This window comes from Curcuma longa, chromosome 1, assembly GCF_044706935.1.
Source record: "Curcuma longa cultivar G26 ecotype Majalengka, Jawa Barat chromosome 1, ITB_CL_G26_1.1, whole genome shotgun sequence".
NCBI classification, from domain to species: Eukaryota; Viridiplantae; Streptophyta; class Magnoliopsida; order Zingiberales; family Zingiberaceae; genus Curcuma; species Curcuma longa.
In genome coordinates, this window is record NC_133861.1 from 21,701,368 (window position 1) to 21,719,985 (window position 18,618).

At 36.7% G+C, this 18,618-nt stretch overlaps 2 protein-coding genes across 3 annotated transcripts; both read left to right on the top strand.

Annotated features, from left to right (window-relative positions):
* The first annotated feature begins 287 nt into the window (after nt 1–287).
* On the top strand, nt 288–13,819 carry LOC141835609 (embryogenesis-associated protein EMB8-like). 2 transcript variants are annotated; one of them, XM_074722996.1, is made up of 14 exons: nt 288–592; nt 695–784; nt 3,485–3,546; nt 4,270–4,370; nt 4,954–5,043; nt 7,891–8,013; nt 9,186–9,263; nt 9,695–9,780; nt 9,936–9,984; nt 11,275–11,331; nt 11,396–11,526; nt 11,620–11,703; nt 12,947–13,016; nt 13,151–13,819. In XM_074722996.1, exons 1-14 carry the CDS (start codon nt 339–341, stop codon nt 13,613–13,615), a joined length of 1,740 nt encoding a protein of 579 aa, XP_074579097.1. In that variant the 5' UTR covers nt 288–338; the 3' UTR covers nt 13,616–13,819. The 2 variants fall into 2 exon arrangements, with proteins under 2 accessions (XP_074579097.1, XP_074579102.1); XM_074723001.1 differs by having other exon boundaries at nt 4,312–4,370.
* A 1,477-nt stretch (nt 13,820–15,296) lies between these two features.
* On the top strand, nt 15,297–18,132 carry LOC141840100 (pentatricopeptide repeat-containing protein OTP51, chloroplastic). Its single transcript, XM_074727997.1, has 2 exons — nt 15,297–15,898; nt 16,102–18,132. Exons 1-2 carry the CDS (start codon nt 15,377–15,379, stop codon nt 17,944–17,946), a joined length of 2,367 nt encoding a protein of 788 aa, XP_074584098.1. The 5' UTR covers nt 15,297–15,376; the 3' UTR covers nt 17,947–18,132.
* The last annotated feature ends 486 nt before the right edge of the window (nt 18,133–18,618 follow it).

Consider the following 18,618-nt stretch of genomic DNA (forward strand, 5'->3'; position numbering starts at 1 on the left):
TGCAAAAGAAAAAAAAGAAAAAAATTGGAGTTAATAATTTTCGCCATCCACCAAAAGTGGTCAACCAATTCGCTCTCTCGCTCTCCAACCCCACAACCGTCGACCAAAGGGATTCGCTCCAAAGGAGCAAACTGCCAATTCTCACTGCTCGACGACTAGAATACTGCCGCGTGGCAAGTGGGTTCCACATAAAAAGCTCTAGAGATCAACGAGATCTGTAAATTATATATAGACATTGTTACTGACGAAACGAGCCATTCGGTTCGTCTATTGGCCTGCCTCCCATGCCCACCGCCCTGTCCTCGATCCTCTCTCCCTCGAGCGGATCGTCGTACGCCATGGCGTCTTCCGCTTGCCCCGACGGATTATCAGCCGTCGGAATCCTCTACCAGGCAGCCTCCATGGTTCCGTTGGCGCATTTTCTTGCCACCGCCCTCCTCTTTCTTGTAGTCTTCCTCTACAACTTCCTCGAGATCCACCTCTTGGGCGACCTCTTTCGGGGGTGCCGGGGGGACCCTGTGGTTCTAACCTTCAATTCCAGGTCCAAGATTTACGAGGGGGTCGTCTCAAAGTGTCGAATCCTTCACGGGAGGTGAGTTTTCCGCTCAATTGGTTCTCTCCTCGATCGACTGTGCTTGCTTCTCGGGGTTGGATTGGTTTAAGGGCGGTCGATACTTATTCCGATTGGTTTCAGGTACTTGGCGAGTCCGTGGCTCTCGAGCCCTCATTTGCAAACTGTGTTCTTGAATTTTTTTGGGAGGCCGCCGTCGGTTGTTTATAGAAGGTTGGTACCAAAAAGTATTTTTTAGATCAAGTTGCATTACCTTCCTGTTTTAATATGAATCCGATATGCTATATTGGAAAATGAAGAGCTTCTTGCTAGCTTCTAGCATTCTTTCTAATAAGATTATGGTCTGTATGTGAAGAAGTCTCAGTCAAATGATTCTTCGAATGTTTGTTTCCCCTGTAGTTTACATGTTGTCTGTGCCTTTACTGTTCGATTGGCTCGTTCTTTTTATGCTTGCTTAGCGTTTCTAGTAACTGCCGAATTCACCAGTGAGACAAGAAAAAAGGGATTTTGGTTTGAGATTGAAAATTGATTTTGAATGTGATTATGATACTTATGTTTCATTGGAATAATGTTATAAAATATCACCATTAAATCTACATCAAATATTATAAGCACATTGAGATAAAAATACATTCATTGCAATTCAAAAGCAATGATGAACTTAGAAAGATAATTATTGATATATTTCCATCTCACGATGCCTGCATAATTTAAACAACCATGAAAATAACAAATAACTGTTAGTTTGGAAACCTTGGAAGCATGATGCCTGTTTTTTGAAGATTGTTTTCAATTCCTCAAGTGTCAGTTTGATGAATACCCAACTCTAAAAGGGTACGATCAGTATTCTCCTCTGAAAAGACAACTGCGAGGAGGGTGACACAGAATTCAAATATGGATTTGTGCAACATGTTGAAAATGTTTTTTCTTTTCCAAAATAAACATTTCTCATTCTTATACTTATTCCTTTTCAATATTTCCTCCTTTAAACTCTCCACTACACAGAAACTTGTTGACAGCATTGTACTAAACAAAATAATATCCAAGGATAGGGCAATGGTAAACCAGAGTGATCAAATGATGTTCTATTTCTACAAACAGAATCCATATAGCAATATTCCTACCAAGCATAGCTGTTGAGGTTTTCTTTTTCTGTCATATAATATCTTAACACACTTTGTGCCTTCCGAGATCAATTGGGTGGGTCCCATAGAAAGCTAAGTCCAGTATCAAGTTGCTGGATGCAGGTGAAAGCAGGTAGACAAAGCTTGGGCTGAAAAATCTATGAAATCTCTTTGGAAGATCTATCTTCTCTATGTTCTAATTAGGTTTAGGAAGAGCAGAAGATGTGGAATATGGAGCAGCTAACATAAAAGAATTGCAGAAACAAATAGCAGGGAAGAAGGAATCCATGAAGCTAGATAGGTTAATGTCACAAGGTAAAAGAACTTGTTGATTAATATGAAAGGCCTAAAACAAACCATTCCAGTTCCATTAGTATTTTCCTAGTGACATTTCCCAATTAATTGGATTAGTATTTTCCTACTTCATTAGTATAGCTGTTCCAAATGCTAGGTTTAAATTACCATGAAGCTACAGCTGCTACAAAGTAATATTAATCCTTACATTTAAAATTTTCACTGACATTGTATAGTGAGATGAAAGTTATAATGTTATGTTATGGGCAAGTCTGATAAGCTGAAACTGATCACTCATAACAATTACATTGCTTTATAGTTAACAAGCTATTTTTAGGATCATGGCACTGCTCAAATACCAATGGTTAATACTTATCTATCACTGGTTGTTAGAAACACATTAATATACCATCATATGCCACATAAGCAATTGACACAGGGTACATGAAGAAGAGAAAGACACAAAATAATAAAGAAAACAGGTCTTACATGGTTCAGCAAGCCTGACTACGTCCATGAAAGTAAGGATAAAATTCTTATTACGCCATTGTTAAATATACGTCACACCCTAGAACAAGATCAACCAAGAAAAATTCTATAATGCCATTGTTAAATACTTATTATGCTATTGTTAAACATACACCCGAACATTGCTATAATGCATTTGCAAGATCGTTTACATCTCCTTATATAGATCAAGGAGTCTAGTTTACATGCACAAGCTTTGAGAAATATTGGGTGATTAATTAAAGGCCAGCATATATAGAATTGACCCACAACTTCTAGAAGATCAAGGTCAGGAACACTAGGTCGGACTGAAAAAGCACCTAAAGGTTTGACATAACTCTAGGTTGATTTGACTGAAAATATGGTTGATAAGTTTGATATAGTACTAGGTTGGTTTGGGAAGCACTGAGTATGGCTTGTTAACATCATGCCAAATCAGTTGGCAGTGGGTATGGTTGGAGGTTGGGGCATCGAATTAGATGTATTGCCATCTAGTTTTCCCCCAAATCAGCAGGAGTGTGCGACCTCTACACCCCAAGCTAGTTCTACTCTTAACACCCTTCATTGTGTGTTGAACTGCAGAGTGCATCAATCAAACTCTATGCATGCAACATCTATAACCATAATGTTTGGTAGACTTAGGCTCATCATTATGCATCTGCCTTGCATGTATATTTCTACTAGGAAAGCAAGGGAGGCTCACATGTTAGGCCATGTATGAAAGATCTAAGCATATTACTTTGTTATCCTTTTTCAGTTTTCCTGAAATATATTGGAACATTGTCAAATTATCTAATCCTTAACTTCTTTACCAGTTAGTAGGTATAACATTTGTCACAATCAAATACAATCAATTTCAATTTATTTCATGTTCACTTGGAAATTAAGATCTTGGATCGATGATTGCCTATTTAATTTGTCATGGTGTGGGTGGTCACAAGATTGTTCTTTTCTCTTGAAGACTCAGCAACTTCCTATTATATTTCAGGAAGCTATTCTCTCTGCATGATGGTGAAACTGTTGCATTGGATTGGTTGCTCACTTCTGATGGTATGGAGTATTTGAATGTCCATAACTTTTTCCGTTCTTGTAGCTTGTCCACATGTACCTATGAAATTGGTGTCTCCTCTTCTTTGTTATCTTATCTGTGTATTTTATTGATATCTTTACAATTTGCTGTCTGGTGGTTGCTGCTTTCTATATGAAGATGATGGTTGCTACACGTAATTAGCACGTGAGAATTGAATTGACAGCAGTCAAATTTAATGCACCATTTATATTTAATGTGCTGTCAAATTTAATGCACCATTTATATTTAATGGGCTAGCATTCTTGATATAAAACTTGATAACCATGGATATCTCAGTCACTTACTGTCAAAATGGGTAGTAACTCTGGTTCATCAATACTCAAGTGATTAATACTTGGTACCGTAGGTTTATTCTGAAGTGTAGAATTCAAATTATACTTTTTATTATTTCATTATTTTTGTCGTTTGACTTTTCTTTGAAGCATAACTATTCTCGCTTCTATTGAATAAAATGCTGATTTACTCTCAACTAAAGCACACATGAATATATCTTTTTCTCACATAATTGTGAGTAGGAAGTAAATTGTCACTGGACTGTTTAATGATTAGATACTTACCTTTATTTTCCTTTTCACTTGTTTATGGATGGTTCAATTTTTCTGATAGGATACACTTGTGTACTTCTGATGTTCTTCATAAATTTTGTATGAGCAAAGTTCATAATTCATATTCACAATATGCAGTTATAGGAGAGCCCTCTTTCACTGACATCCCCATTTCAAAAGATGACAGGACACCAATTGCAGTTGTGGTGCCAGGGTTGACAAGTGATTCTTTTTCTCCTGTAAGCTTCCTTTTTCAGGTTGTCTATATTGGTGGCAAAGTAGTTTACTTCCATAAATCCATTCATGTGAAATAAGTTTTTGTAAAATTCACATTATTAACATCCTCTAGTTATTGATGCCAAAGGATTTCAATTAGCTTGTCAAACTAATTTTTGGACAAATTGTTGAAAATGTATGCCTATCTTCCCGAAGACTGCATCAAAGGTTAGAAAGTGATAGAAATCTCAGATGCAAAGTCCCAAATCTCAATATCAACTATAACAATAATTTTCTCATGCAATAATTGTGGCTGCAATTAGAGAGCTCAAACAATCTGGACAGACACCATGTTTTGATATAAGAATTTCAACTGTGGTTATTGTTCTGTGTAATGGAGTGTGTTTGAATGTAAGTTAAGAATTTTGAACCATGGTCAATTCAAAATGAAACTAGAGTTATCTTAGAGGCTATAAATGGGAATGTTCACTTGCTTTTTATACATTGCTAACATGAAATACCATCTATTTCTTAAGTTTTAACTCCTGCTGAAGTAAATGATTCTGTGGATCAAAAAACTAATTTTTCATTGACTTGACTTGGCAGTATCTAAGGCATTGTGCGTATTCAATTGCAAAACATGGGTGGCATGTTGTTGTGAGCAATCATAGAGGCCTTGGAGGCATCTCAATTACTGTAAGATTTTTGCTTAAGTATGGGACCATTTTCTTTGAAGTTACTGCTAGATTGTTACCATAAGTTAGACAATGCTGCTTCGGGTCCTTATCTTGCATGTCCATGGTCAGTGGTATGATCAAGAAGTTGCTTCGGTTCCTATTGTCTTTTTTAAGTAGTAGCACTAGCATTTGTTCTAAAATATGATTACTCTAGGTTTAACCTCTTTTAGATTATCCTTGTTTTAGAGTAAGATTATTTTTTTTCATATATTTTAGCTTCATCCTCAGATTTAGATAATGACTTTGTCAAATTTCCCTTGGCCCCTAACATTGTATCAATTGAGAGAGACTTTACCTCATTACCGTTATTCAAGTCATTTGATGATGATGATTAAACTTGGATCATCACCCTCTTTGTCACTTGAGCTTTTCACAAGATCGTCAATCACCACCAATGCCAAGTGGTGATAATGTCTCAGAGGTGTTTCTTCATTGGATGAATCAGATTGTGTGTCATCCTATGCTGTTTTAATGATTTCTTATTCTTCCTTTTTCTTCAATTTGGGGAAATTGCTTTGACAGTGACCTTTTTCATTGCAATTGATGTAATACTTTTGTCCTTTTCTTTATCCTTGCTTCATCCCTTGCTCTTAATCATCCTTTTGATGTTGCTTGTGCTCATGTTCCTGTTTTCATCATCATTCTCTTTAACATATGTTGCTATGTTGAGAATCTTCATTGCTGTCATCTGATGTTAAAGAGGACAATTAGTCATCCTCAACACCTTTATTATAGGTCTTCTTGATATTTTTCTCTTTTTATTCTTCCTTGGCCACTAATGCTATATATGTATTTTTGTCTCTCTTTAACTTAGATTTGATTCTTCCTTAAACTCTACTGTGTAAAAGACCTCATTCAACAAATAAGACTTTATCCTATGTTAATTTATATGCATTCACTATTGAGGTGCAGAACAAATTCGAGGAAATATCTTCACTATATATCCGATTAAGTTTTGGCTCTCAATCTTCTATCCAATTGTAAATAGCCCATTGTATATATTCTTATACCTTCTAGGCATTTGGTCCATAGATTCTCCATCTTGCATCTTGAAGTTCTGCAACTGTTTTACTTAGATGTCTCTCTTGGCTATCTTGAGTTTCTCCTCTGGTTCTTAGTATTTCAGTATTACCTCACATTCTTCGACTCTTCCATTGATAACCCATGTTGGATGGTGATGGTTGCTCTTCCATCTGCTTGATTTTTTTGTTCTGCACTCTATTTTTGCAAATCCATGAACTTCCTTTATCATTTATTGGATCTTTGAAACCTTGTCTAAATGTCATCCACACTTTAAATTCCTCTTTGGAGTGTGTTTTCATTCTAGTCCTTCAAACAATGGTGTCCTAGAGGTCGATTGCCCCGCTTGAGAAGTCATTTCTCCTTGAGTTGTTAATTCAAATGTTGGAGCTTTGCTTTAATGATTGAGTAGAGGGGGTAAATAAATGACTAACCATTCTTATAATTTCTTATAAGACATAAAACTCAAATACAACTATTAAATATAATTGTGTGCAATCAAGTAGAGTATTAATAAATGAATCGGAAAACAGAATAAAATCAAGCACATATCAACAAGATAATATATCAATCATTTCGGTATTGGCTAATTTTGCCAAAACCAAGAATTCCTCTTAGAGAAAGGTTCACCTCATCAACTTCACAAGTCTAGCCTCTAAAAAGGAGCTAAGAGATTGAAAGAGTTTAATATTGAGTAGAAAATTAGGAGATGGTAAGAGAGTGTGAGAGAGAAAAAGAGAACTGAAGAAAGAGAAAGGATTGGAGAGGGGTTTTACGGACGCAGGAATGGAATAAAACAACACAAAAGACTATAGAGCTTTTAGAGACCTATTTATTGTTGGCATCAGTATTTTCACTTGTATTCGCCGATTGACACACCATTTGTTTTTATTTGCACTGGAAAGACAACCCAATTTTCATCATTCTAATATAAGTTGAAGTAGCTACTTAAGTTCAGGTGAATGGTACCAATTGAAACTTCAAATAAAATTTTATTTTAAGTTTATTTCTGAGCATAATTAGTTCATTGTTTTTGTACTATGTAGATGCATATTTATGCTTGTGAAATGATTAATTACCTAATTGTAAGAATTCCTCCATGCGCAAGGCTCACCTTGTGAACTTCACAAATCAAGCATAAAAAAGAAACAAGAGTGTAAGAGCATCTGATGTTGAGTTAGAGAAATTAGGAGAGAATAAGAGAGAGTGAGAGAGGAAAAGACAACTTAAGAGAAAAGATTGAAGTGGGGTTTTATAGATGCAGGAAGTGGTTGAAACTTAAAACAACACAAAAAGACTATAGGGCTTTTAGGGACCCATATACTGTTGGTCAGTGTACTGACTTGTTTTCAGACTGATACACCTATCATCTCAATCTTTATTGGAAAGATAACCCAATTTTCATCATTCTGATGTGGTTCAGATTTGCCACCTTACGCTTAGATGGGTAGTACAGACTGAATCTTCAGACACTGATTTGCATTCTATGAATTTTTGTGAGGATGATTAGTTCATTGTTTTGTACTTTGTAAATGTACATTTATGCTTATGAAACGATTAAGTTGTGCTTCATAATCATCATCTAAAGAAATTTCTAACTAGGGAGTTCATGCTCATAATCAGGTTAGAAAATTTTCAAAGGCATGAATTAGTTTTTTCAGATAGCATACTGGCAATGAACATCATGCTGGTGAAGTGTCCTTAAGGCAACAAGTTTTGTATGGGCTACAGAATAATTGAAGTGTCATTCTGTTTTAAGAGCTAACATGAAGCGTTATTTTGACAGTCTGATTGTTTCTATAATGCTGGATGGACAGAAGATCTCCGTGAAGTCATTAACTATCTTCATCAAGAATATCCCAAAGCTCCTATTTTTGCTGTTGGGACAAGCATTGGAGCAAATATTTTGGTACAGCAACATAACTATTAAAACTAGCAATAGGCATGGACTTGTAGATCTAATTATTCTCTTGGATTGTCTTTTTGAAATGCACATGTTGATTTTGGATTGTCTTCAACAATCTTAAAATTGTTAGCAAATGAACCTTTTGAGTTTTTTTTATATTCTAAAGAAAAGATAGCAATAAGAATCCTAAAGCCCTTCCAATATTGTACAACTTTTTGCCTAACACATTTTCAGGTTTCTTCACCACATTAAGTATTTTCTTTTTTTTCTAAGGAGAATTAATTCTATATCAGGTTGGTTTGGAACTCATGGAACCAAGTTTAAAATGTTGAAGCGTGCTGAAGTTTTAGTGTGTGACTAGAACAATGCAGCTTTGGTATTGTATCATGTCATATTGCTATGATTTCACTACTTTTTAATTGAATTGTTAATGATAACATAATTAATTTTAGCTGGTATAAGTTATAACTTTTAATTAACTATTTTATTGTAATTAATTTTTTACTTAATTATAATTTACTTATATTTAAATTAATTGCCGATAATTATAATTGATTATTTACTATTAATTCATTGATAGTTGACGTGTAATTATAATTTATTGTCAATTACTACTTATGTGGACAATTTCTAGTAAATATTTACTCTAAGATATAAGTGAATAATTGCTGGTAAATAACTTATTGTTACTTACTTGTTATTATAATTAGTTATTTAATTTATTTGTAACTTAGAATTATTTACTCATATATTATAATAGTATTTATTAAAATGTTATTTACTGATATAATAAATTATAGTTATTCACATATAAATTATAACAGTTATAAATAAACTTATTTTTATTGAATCTAAAATCACATGCACCTAAGTCCTCCTCTAAGCTCATCTAGCTGATTCCGCCATGAGCCAATAAGACAAAAACCTTCTCCAGTTGAAATCCCCTAAATTGCAACGTAAGTTCATAGTACTGTTGGCACTTTGCAGCACAGGCCAACTTTTTGGTGCTTCTCAGTGCAATGTTTGTTTCAGTCATGCCAGGAACTTCTCTTGTTTATCGTGAATTATTTCTTGGTGATCATGTTATTTTTAGAATCCAACTGCATTTTTTCCTTACTGATTGCTACTTTCTATGAAGTAATTTTTGCCTTTTTGTTTCTAATTTACAATGGTAGGTCAAGTATCTTGGGGAAGAAGGGGAGAATACACCTCTTGCTGGTGCTGCATCTATTTGCTCACCATGGGATCTAGTGGTTAGATGGCTTACCTCACCTCTATACTATGCAGAAGCAACATTGTTTTGAAATGAATAGAAACTAGTTGAACCAATATTTTTGCCTTTCTTGATACATGGAAACATTTTTATAATACATTTGCCTTTCATCTTAGGAAGCATTCTACAATGGAAGAAAACGTCAACCTATTTTATCCGTTTGACTTGGGAAGCATAAAAATTTGTTCCACAATTCTTGAATTGGAAATTTTCTTTTACGTCTAAATCCAGATAATGCTTATCACATAATCCTCCTGAAGTTTTAATAACTTCACAATTTTGAACTAAAATAGTTGCCGACAACTAATCAGAAGATTTCTTGTAGTCTTAGATGATAGCATAAATATTTTCTATTTTGATTCCTTGGACTATATTTTCATGCGGTAAACTTTGTTTTATCCCTACTTATAGGTGGGTGACAGGTTTATTTCTCGTAAGCTTGTGCAAAGATTGTATGACAAGGCTCTTGCAATTGGTCTCAAAGGTTATGCTCAATTGTATGTTCTTATTGAACTTGATATCTGGTGAATTATTTTACAGTATGCAGAGGATCTCTTTTAAAATTGTCTTCTGTGAATTATTTTACAGTGTTCAAAGGTTATACTGCAGTAGACTAAATTTTGGATATAGACTGACAATACTTTTGCCTCAGGCATCAATCTACATTGACTCGACTCGCAAACTGGGAGGGAATCAGAAAGGTAAAATTGAACGTGTTGAAACACTACAATTGGAAGTGAACATGTGTAGGATTGAATAGTAATTAATTGGGATGATAATGTAGTGTGCTGATGAAATGCCCAAAAGACAAAGTAGATATCCTCTGATGAAGAATCAGTGTGCTTCATCAGTTCGATGCATTAATCTCAGTCAGTGCACAGATGAATAAATCTTTATTTAATTATAGAGTTAATTATTTGCTTCTTAACTTCCAAATGACTGAGACCAACCTCCATTCTATTGGATCATTGACTACAACCAATCTAGGATGGAGTCATCGCCTAAGTCTAAGATCTACTTGAACCCAAAGTACAAGTCACTTGACTCTCACAACTAAGACTTACTTGCCAAGAGGTCACAACTCTGGATCTTCCTTATCTACCAAGAAGCCTTGCTTCTGGCTCTTTCTTTGCCAAGAGGTCTAACCTCCAAGTCTTCCTTGTCTACTTGATATTCAACCAATTGTGACACCTACTAAGACTTCCATCCGCCAAACATCCTATCACTCTTGACCTGGTTGTATTTTCATTTGCCAAATATCCAATCATTCAGGCAAATATTCGGTCAAGCTTGACATGTTTGGACGTCTTTCATTTCACTTGCAATAAACTTGCACACTTGATAAACTTTGTCAATAAACACAAAATAGATCTAACTTAAACTCTTTATCCAAACATCAAAATCACTTGGTTGAACTTGACCACTTGACGTACAAGTGTACCTACAACTTTCCCAATACCATTTGGTCGAACTCCATCACTTGGGAAATGATTGCACCAACACAAATTTAGACATTTTATGAGCATCAACACAGTTCATTCTGGCAACAGTTTAGACTGGTCAATTTTCTGCATGGTTTGGAGAGCAGGTAGATGAGCGGAATGGTACTTCTGACTTTTCACTTTGAGAAAGTGTGCTTTTGGTAAATTCCAAGGTATGGTGGGTGTTATAAGTAATATTGAACTTTGGATACACAAAATGGTAAAATGCCATAAGATGTTTCTTTTCTTGGCTAGGATTTAAGCATGGTTTTCTGAGATTCAATTTCTTCTTAGGGGAAGTTGTATTTTTTTTCTAGGTTCACTAAATGCTATTTTGTTTTATTTGCACTGTGCCGTAAAAACCACAATAGCAGTAAGGGCGGTACCTCAATAGAGTAGTCAACTCAGCTTTGAACTTGAACATGATGTGGATTAAATATCATTTTAATTTGATAAATATTTGACTTACTGAATGGCTTTTCTGTTTATTTTCCACTGCTGCTTTTGCAGTCAACCTCTGTCCGTGACTTTGACAATCATGCCACTTGTCATGTTGGGAGGTTTGAGGTACTTTCATCTGACTTGTCTGGAATCAATTTTGTGGGTTGAAAATATATTGTATTTTTTTCAGACTGTAGATACCTACTATCGGTGCTGTAGCAGTGTGAATTTTATTGGAAAGGTAGCTGTTCCATTGTTGTGCATTAATGCATTAGATGACCCAGTCTGTACGAGAGAAGCCATTCCCTGGGATGAATGCAGGTAAATCTTTGAAAAGCATTTTCTCTCTCTTAAGATATTGTGTTTTGCAAGACATACCTTTGTTTCTTTCTTCTCAGTTCACCGATTTCATAGGGCAAACAAAAATGTTGTATTAGCGACTACAACGCATGGTGGGCATCTTGCATATTTCAAAGGGCTTACAGCAAAAAGTCTATGGTACTTGCATCTACACTAGCTATCTTGACTGTCATCTTTTTTACTTTTTGGGGGGTATTGAGAATTCCTGCCAGATGAAACTTGTTGGCCATTTTAGTAGGCACTCTTCTAAACATTTTTGCCGTGCTGACTACAGCATAGACAGTAAGAAGTATAACATGATGGTTTGGCACAAATTCCATTAAACAAAGGCATGTTACATTATCTGGAGCTCTAATGTATTTCCTGATGCTATACATCCGTGTCCTTGTATTGGGAAACTCTATGCCCGTGTTATTCTGAATTGTCTTCTTAACCCACTAATAATTATTTTATTCCTTATTAATTCTCATGGAATAAATATTCTATGTTTGTTATATTAATCACAAATAAACTTGGAATATCAATTCTCATGACATTGTTATTCCTCATTCATCCTTCTTAGTTATTATTCTTTTTCAAGAATACTTATTTATACTCTATTCCATTCTCTGAACAATAATTATTTCTACCTTTGTTTTTCATGAAATACATAGTTTGAATGACTAGATGGGTGGATTGGGTGGATGGATCAAATACATTAAGTGGTTCGAGCTAGACGATAGGAATGGATAGACTAGTTGGGTTGGACGGGCCAAGTGACTCAAATAGGCCATATGCATTGGCAAGTTAGATGGATCAAGTAAAGTAGATGGGTCAAATGAACTAAGTGGATTGAATGATTAGGAGAGTTAAATCGATGAGATTGACTAGATATGACATGCTAGGTTGATGTAGGCTAGCCCCGCTAGTTGAACCAGGTAGAGGTAGATGAATCAAGTGGATTGGCCAACTTGGGGAAAGTGAGCAGGCAGATAGAGCCAATGGGCTAATCAGGCTAGTGTGATTAGGCTAATCAAATGGGCCAAACAAGTTGATCAAGTTGCTTAAATCAACTGGTCAGAGGCCTAGTAGGCAAATCATGATGGACCAAGCGAGCAGGAGTGGGTTGATTAAGTGAGAGCCCAACGGGATATTTCATTCTTTTGGAGTTATTCCTTGTTTATACCCGTTATATGCCTACAAAACACAAATCAAATGCAGAAATAATTATTCCATGTGCATTATTTTTCATGAAGCAAATTTAAAAATAATCATTCTTATTTATGTCTCCAGCTATTTTAGCTATTTCATTCCTTGTTTATTTCATTTTGTGAAGTAAACAAATCATAAAATATGGGACTCAATTCTTGTACTCTCCAAGTAACTGAATTTTCTTTTGCAGGTGGGTTGGAGCGGTTGTCGAATACCTTGATGTTCTACATTCAAGTCCATTCATGCATGTACAGAAAAAGGTAGCATTCTTAACCTCCGATATATGGCATACTTATATATTGAGACTTGATTTAGCAATATGGGTTCACAATCACTAGTCATGAGTTAATTGACATAATCATCAGTTTTGATCCAATATAAACAATTGATGCAGACACAAAACTTTGGTATGCATCATTCCCTCGAGTCAGACATTGACAAGGTCCCATATGTTAATATAGTGGAAGATGGAATGGTTGCTCCAATAATTACTGAAGGAACAAACCTCGTGACCAAAGACGACTTGCATGTTGATAGATTGTCCTATGACAGCAACAAACCTGAAGTTGATGGTGTGCTTAGTGTCAAAAAATCTGATCCAACGGAAAACATTATCGGCCCTGAACCAGTGGAGCCAGCTCACAAAGAGGAGGCTGAAGGCATTACTAAAACCATCCATGATATGACTGCACCAGTGAAGAGATCTCTAAATCAGCTTTCGCGGCGCTATGATATTTCCAGGTGGCTGTTAGCTTATATCGCCATTGTCGCAACTTGGCCTCTACTTGGCTCTGCACTTTCTTTTGTCTTCAGGAAAAAGCTTAGGGGTTTCCTCCCAGTAGCATGGCTTAGAAGATAGGAGGTGTTTCTTCATAGGCTACACCAATAATCTTATCTTTTCCTTGGTAAGTACTCGGTTGAAATGGTATTGTAATCTTACTTTATCGACTACACCAATAATCAACCTTCAAACTCAAAGAAGGATTTACCAGTATCTATCATTTGATGAAATCCTGTATGATTTAACGATTAGCAATGGATGATTATAATACTGAATAATAGCTATGAGATTCACCTTAGAGAACTGTGCCCCTGTTTTTAGTATTCAGCAGACTTGACTGAGGCCTTATTTTGCAGAGTTGCTCCATCACTCGAGTTAAATCTGGTTCTTTGTTATCTGAGTGCCTATCAGTGAGACTGTTGGGGCGGGGGCAGCTAAATGGAGAAATTGTATGAAAGGTTACATACTTGAGTTAATATTTTTAGGTTGGCTGTTAATGCTTAACGTGATCCTGAATCAACTTCTTTCATATCATTCAGGTTTGTTTACATTGATGGTTTTAGGATAAATACTGAAACTCACTCATGGGAATTAAAATTTTGGCTACGAGCTGTTAAGTCGATAATTATGCTAGTTATGGAGTTCCATTAGGTTGTTGAATGTGGTGGTTGATTGAAAGTTTAATAAGTCAAGGTTGATTAAGCTTTGATTGAAAAATTCAAGAGGAGATTCACATGTTGATAGAAAGTTCAAGAAGTCAAGGTTGATCAGTAGATTAACAAGTTGTCTAAGAGATTAAGATTGATGAAAAGCTTAATAGGATGATTGAAAGTAATAAGAGGTCGAGTCGAGTCAAGCTCGGATCTTAAGATGATCAAAAGTTCAAGAGATTAAGATTGATTAGGAGTTTGGTAGGATGATTGAAAGTCCAAGAGACCAATTGCTAGGAGCTTGGCAAATTGATTAGAAGACTAAGAGATCAAGATTGACCAAGAGCTTGACATAACTCACATGATTAATTACGGTTATTGGTTTGATGACTTAGAGCAAAATGGACTCAAGGATAAGAAGCATCAATAACACTTGAAGATATACAAATAAATAGATTTTGAGAAATTGTAAACTATGATTATTTTTTCAATAGAAGTTTATACGATAAGGTTAATATGCTAACTCAATCGCAAGTTAAGTCAAAATACTTAAGTTGAGTTGACCAAGAATTGTTGAGTCAATTAGACAATTGAGTATAAAAAAATATTATCTATTGAAGTTGAATTGAACGAAGAGATCTTGAATTTACTAAAAAAAACATCTATTTGAATGATAAATTTATTATTGTAATAAATCGAGTCGATTGAAATTAGTTGAGTGGAGTGATCTTGATATGAGTCGACAAAATTTATGATTTTCTATAGTAGTTTTAGAAAAAGCAGACAAAAGCTTTATTTTTAAGTTAAAATTATTCAACTCATGTGTAATATCAGACCAATCTCTTCTGTCTGGAAAATAGATGGATGACGTGAGTGTGTGTAAGAAGAAATCGGAAAATAGGGTTTGACTCGATGAAGTTGAGATAATATTTTTTTTCGTCGTAATTAATTGTAATTTTTTGATAATCGTTGGGATAGTGTAGAAGAACCCAAAAAAAAAAAAAAAAAACCCGGTCAAATGTATCAATCCAAGTTGGCCACCCGGGGCCGGCCGGTTCAGATTCCATCCCCCTCCCACTGTTCCACCCCATCCTCTGCTCTCTCCAACTGCAAGGAAGAAGAGCACCGCTTCTCTGCTCGACCCCCAAGGGCACGCCTTCTGCCCCCTCCTTCAATCGCTTCTCTCGTGATGAGCGTCGCCTTCTACCACGCCTCCGCTCTCACAAGCGCCCTCGCCGCCCCCTCCACTCCTATCCGCATCCGCATCCGCCACCGCGCTCTCTGCCAAAACCGCGCATCCTCCCTTACTTTCCGCCCGTTGCGGGCTCACGCTTCCGATAATGTTACAATTGCGCCTAAAAGTTCTTCCTTTTCGATCGAGGAGCCGCTGCAGCAAGCGGAAGCATCAGACGAGGAGGATTTGGAAGAAAAGGAGCCACCACCTTCCGTCGAGCCGTGGTTCCATGACGTGGCCCAAGAGAGGGATATGAGGTCACTTCCCTCGCCTGAGCTCCAGGTGGTCCAGCTCGAGGATCTCCCAGAGCAATGGAGGAGGTCCAAGATCGCGTGGCTCTGCAAGGAACTGCCGTCCTACAAGCACTCCACTTTCGTCAGAATCCTCAACGCGCAGCGCAAGTGGATCAGGCAAGAAGACGCCACCTACGTCGCTGTCCACTGTATGCGAATCCGGGAGAACGAAGCCAGCTTCCGGGTGCGTGCCAGTAGTTATCTCCGCTCTGCCCATCATCTGTTTGTTTATATGCCTAAATCACTTATTCGGTTGGCTTAAACTCAGTTTGTTCTTTTTCCCCCCTAAAATATAGATTTTTTTTTCCAGCATCAACGGTGTTGTTCTTGATTTCTTCTGCATAAAACCAACTCCTGATGCTGGATTGCTCTTGGTTTTCTTTTCAGGTGTACAAATGGATGTCACAGCAGCACTGGTTCCACTTTGATTTAGCTCTTGCGACAAAGCTTGCTGATTATTTGGGAAAGGACCGGAAATTTGCAAAATGTAGAGAGATCTTTGACGCTATCGTGAAGCAAGGTCGTGTCCCCAGTGAGTCCACTTTTCACATATTGACAGTAGCTTATCTGAGTGCTCCTGTCGAAGGTTGCCTCCATGAAGCTTGCGGCATTTATAACAAGATGATTCAATTGGGCGGCTATAGGCCACGCCTGAGCTTGCACAACTCTCTCTTCAGAGCCATCGTGAGTCAACCGGGTGGCAAAGTAAAGCATTATCTTAGACAAGCTGAGTTCATCTTCCACAACATAATCACTTGTGATCTTGAGGTGCATCAGGATATCTATGCTGGTTTGATCTGGCTCCACAGCTATCAAGACACCATTGACACGGAAAGGATTGCAGCTCTAAGGAAAGAAATGAAAATTGCTGGGTTCAAAGAGAGTACAGATGTATTCATCTCCATCATGAGGGCTTACTCGAAAGAAGGGAATGTAGAAGAAACAGAAAACACGTGGCTCAAGCTTCTTCAGGGTGATTGTAGTATCCCACCTAAGGCTTTTGTTTATCGCATGGACCTTTATGCAAGAGTCGGAGAACCCATGAAATCACTGGAGATATTTGATACGATGAAGAAGCAAAATATACCTGTTAGTTCGGCTGCATATCTTAAAATCATAGAGATCATGTCAAAGGTGGAGGAGATTGAAATTGCTGAAGCAATTTTTGAAGTGTACGTTGGAACTGGAATGAAACATCTCATGCCTGCCTATGAAGATTTGATGTCTATGTACTTCAGTTTGGGTTTAGATGATAAGTTGGCAACAGCATTCTATCAATGCCTGACCAAATGCAGTCCCAATAGGAGGATCTATAATATATACCTGGAATCCTTGGTGAGAGTTGGCAACCTTGAGAAGGCTGAAGATGTATTTAATGAGATGCATACGAATGGGACAATTGGTAGTAGTGCCCGGTCATGTAATGCCATTTTAGAAGGCTATCTTGCTTCAGGAGATTGTGTTAAAGCTGAAAAGATCTATGATATCATGCGCCTTAAAAAATATGAACTAAAGGCTGAACTTTTGGAAAAGCTACAAGAAGTTATTAGCTTGAACAGGAAGATAGTTAAGAGAAAAATAAGCATGAAGCTCAACAACGAACAGCGTGAGATTCTAGTTGGCTTACTACTAGGTGGTGTAAGAATAGAATCAGACGAGGAGCGAAGGAATCATGCCATCCTTTTTGAATTTGATCAGAATTCCAAGGTTCACTCTTCTCTAAAAGTACATATTCATGAAAGGTTTTATGAATGGTTAACTTCTTCAAGTAGGTCTACAGATGATGACGAGGTGTTAAATCAATTTTGTACTGTCGCACACTCTTATTTTGGTTTCTTTGCCGATCAGTTCTGGTTGAACGGCCGACCCATGATTCCGAAGCTTATTCATAGGTGGTTATCAGCTCGTGTTCTTGCATATTGGTATATGTTTGGAGGCTTGAGAACTTCCTCAGGTGACATTTTGTTGAAGCTGAAAGGTGGTGGCTGCGGGGGCACTGAAAGGATCATCAAATCATTACAGGCAAGATCCTTAGAATGCAGAACCAAAAGGAAGGGAAGAGTGTTTTGGATAGGATTTCAAGGAGCCAATGCTGATAGATTCTGGGAACTCACTGAACCCTACATTTTGGCGAGTGTTAAAAGTCATTTGGCTCCTGGTGGTTGTGTCTCAGTTAATGGAGAGGAAGAAGTTGAATTCAATACCTCAGAGTCTGATTCTGATATTGATTGAGGGCTGCCTCTTAGTGAAGAAAAAAAAAGCAACCAACTCAGTTTGATAAACCATTTGACACTGAATTCACTGAGACATTTGAAGCGAATGAAAATAAATGGAGGTGATATTGCCATGAGGAAAATGTAGATTTTGTAGAATGTCCTGTTTATTATATTCGCTGCAACAAAAGCCAATTACGCTGTGTGGATGATTATATTGATTTGCAACGTCGACTTACTGGTTGGCTCCTGTTTGACAATGAAAATTTCGCACACAAAGGAATCATATTAATGTTTTACGAACAGCAGAAAAGATAGAAAAATTGGCATGTTTGGCAGTTGGTCGACGGCATAAAGGATTCCATGAAGGAGTCTTGTATAGAAAACACCTAGCAGTAATTAGTTTAACACATTCCTATGGCAGTTTAAGTGTCACATGTAAATGCGTAGAGGTTAAACAAAGAATTTTAATGCTTCATCTATCGAATCAATGAGGATATATTTTTTTAATAGAAGATACCAATGCAAGTGCAAATTATAGCTCATGGTAGAAATTGCAAAGCATTGCTAACTAGTTCAACTTATCGTGAGCCATTGTATTCGTATGAAATCAAGTCAGTAAAATTATCATTGGTTAATGCTCTGTTATATTTGCCTTAACTCAAAATTAGGCTCCACTTCATCAACAACT

What these genes read in the sequence shown, in the direction of transcription:
- LOC141835609 (XM_074722996.1), top strand. Translation starts at nt 339, where the DNA reads ATGGCGTCTTCCGCTTGCCCCGACGGATTATCAGCCGTCGGAATCCTC. An exon ending in TTGGTTGCTCACTTCTGATG is followed by an intron (nt 3,547 to 4,269) that starts GTATGGAGTATT and finishes CACAATATGCAG; the next exon opens with TTATAGGAGAGCCCTCTTTC. An exon ending in TCATGCATGTACAGAAAAAG is followed by an intron (nt 13,017 to 13,150) that starts GTAGCATTCTTA and finishes CAATTGATGCAG; the next exon opens with ACACAAAACTTTGGTATGCA.
- LOC141840100 (XM_074727997.1), top strand. Translation starts at nt 15,377, where the DNA reads ATGAGCGTCGCCTTCTACCACGCCTCCGCTCTCACAAGCGCCCTCGCC. An exon ending in AGAACGAAGCCAGCTTCCGG is followed by an intron (nt 15,899 to 16,101) that starts GTGCGTGCCAGT and finishes TTTTCTTTTCAG; the next exon opens with GTGTACAAATGGATGTCACA.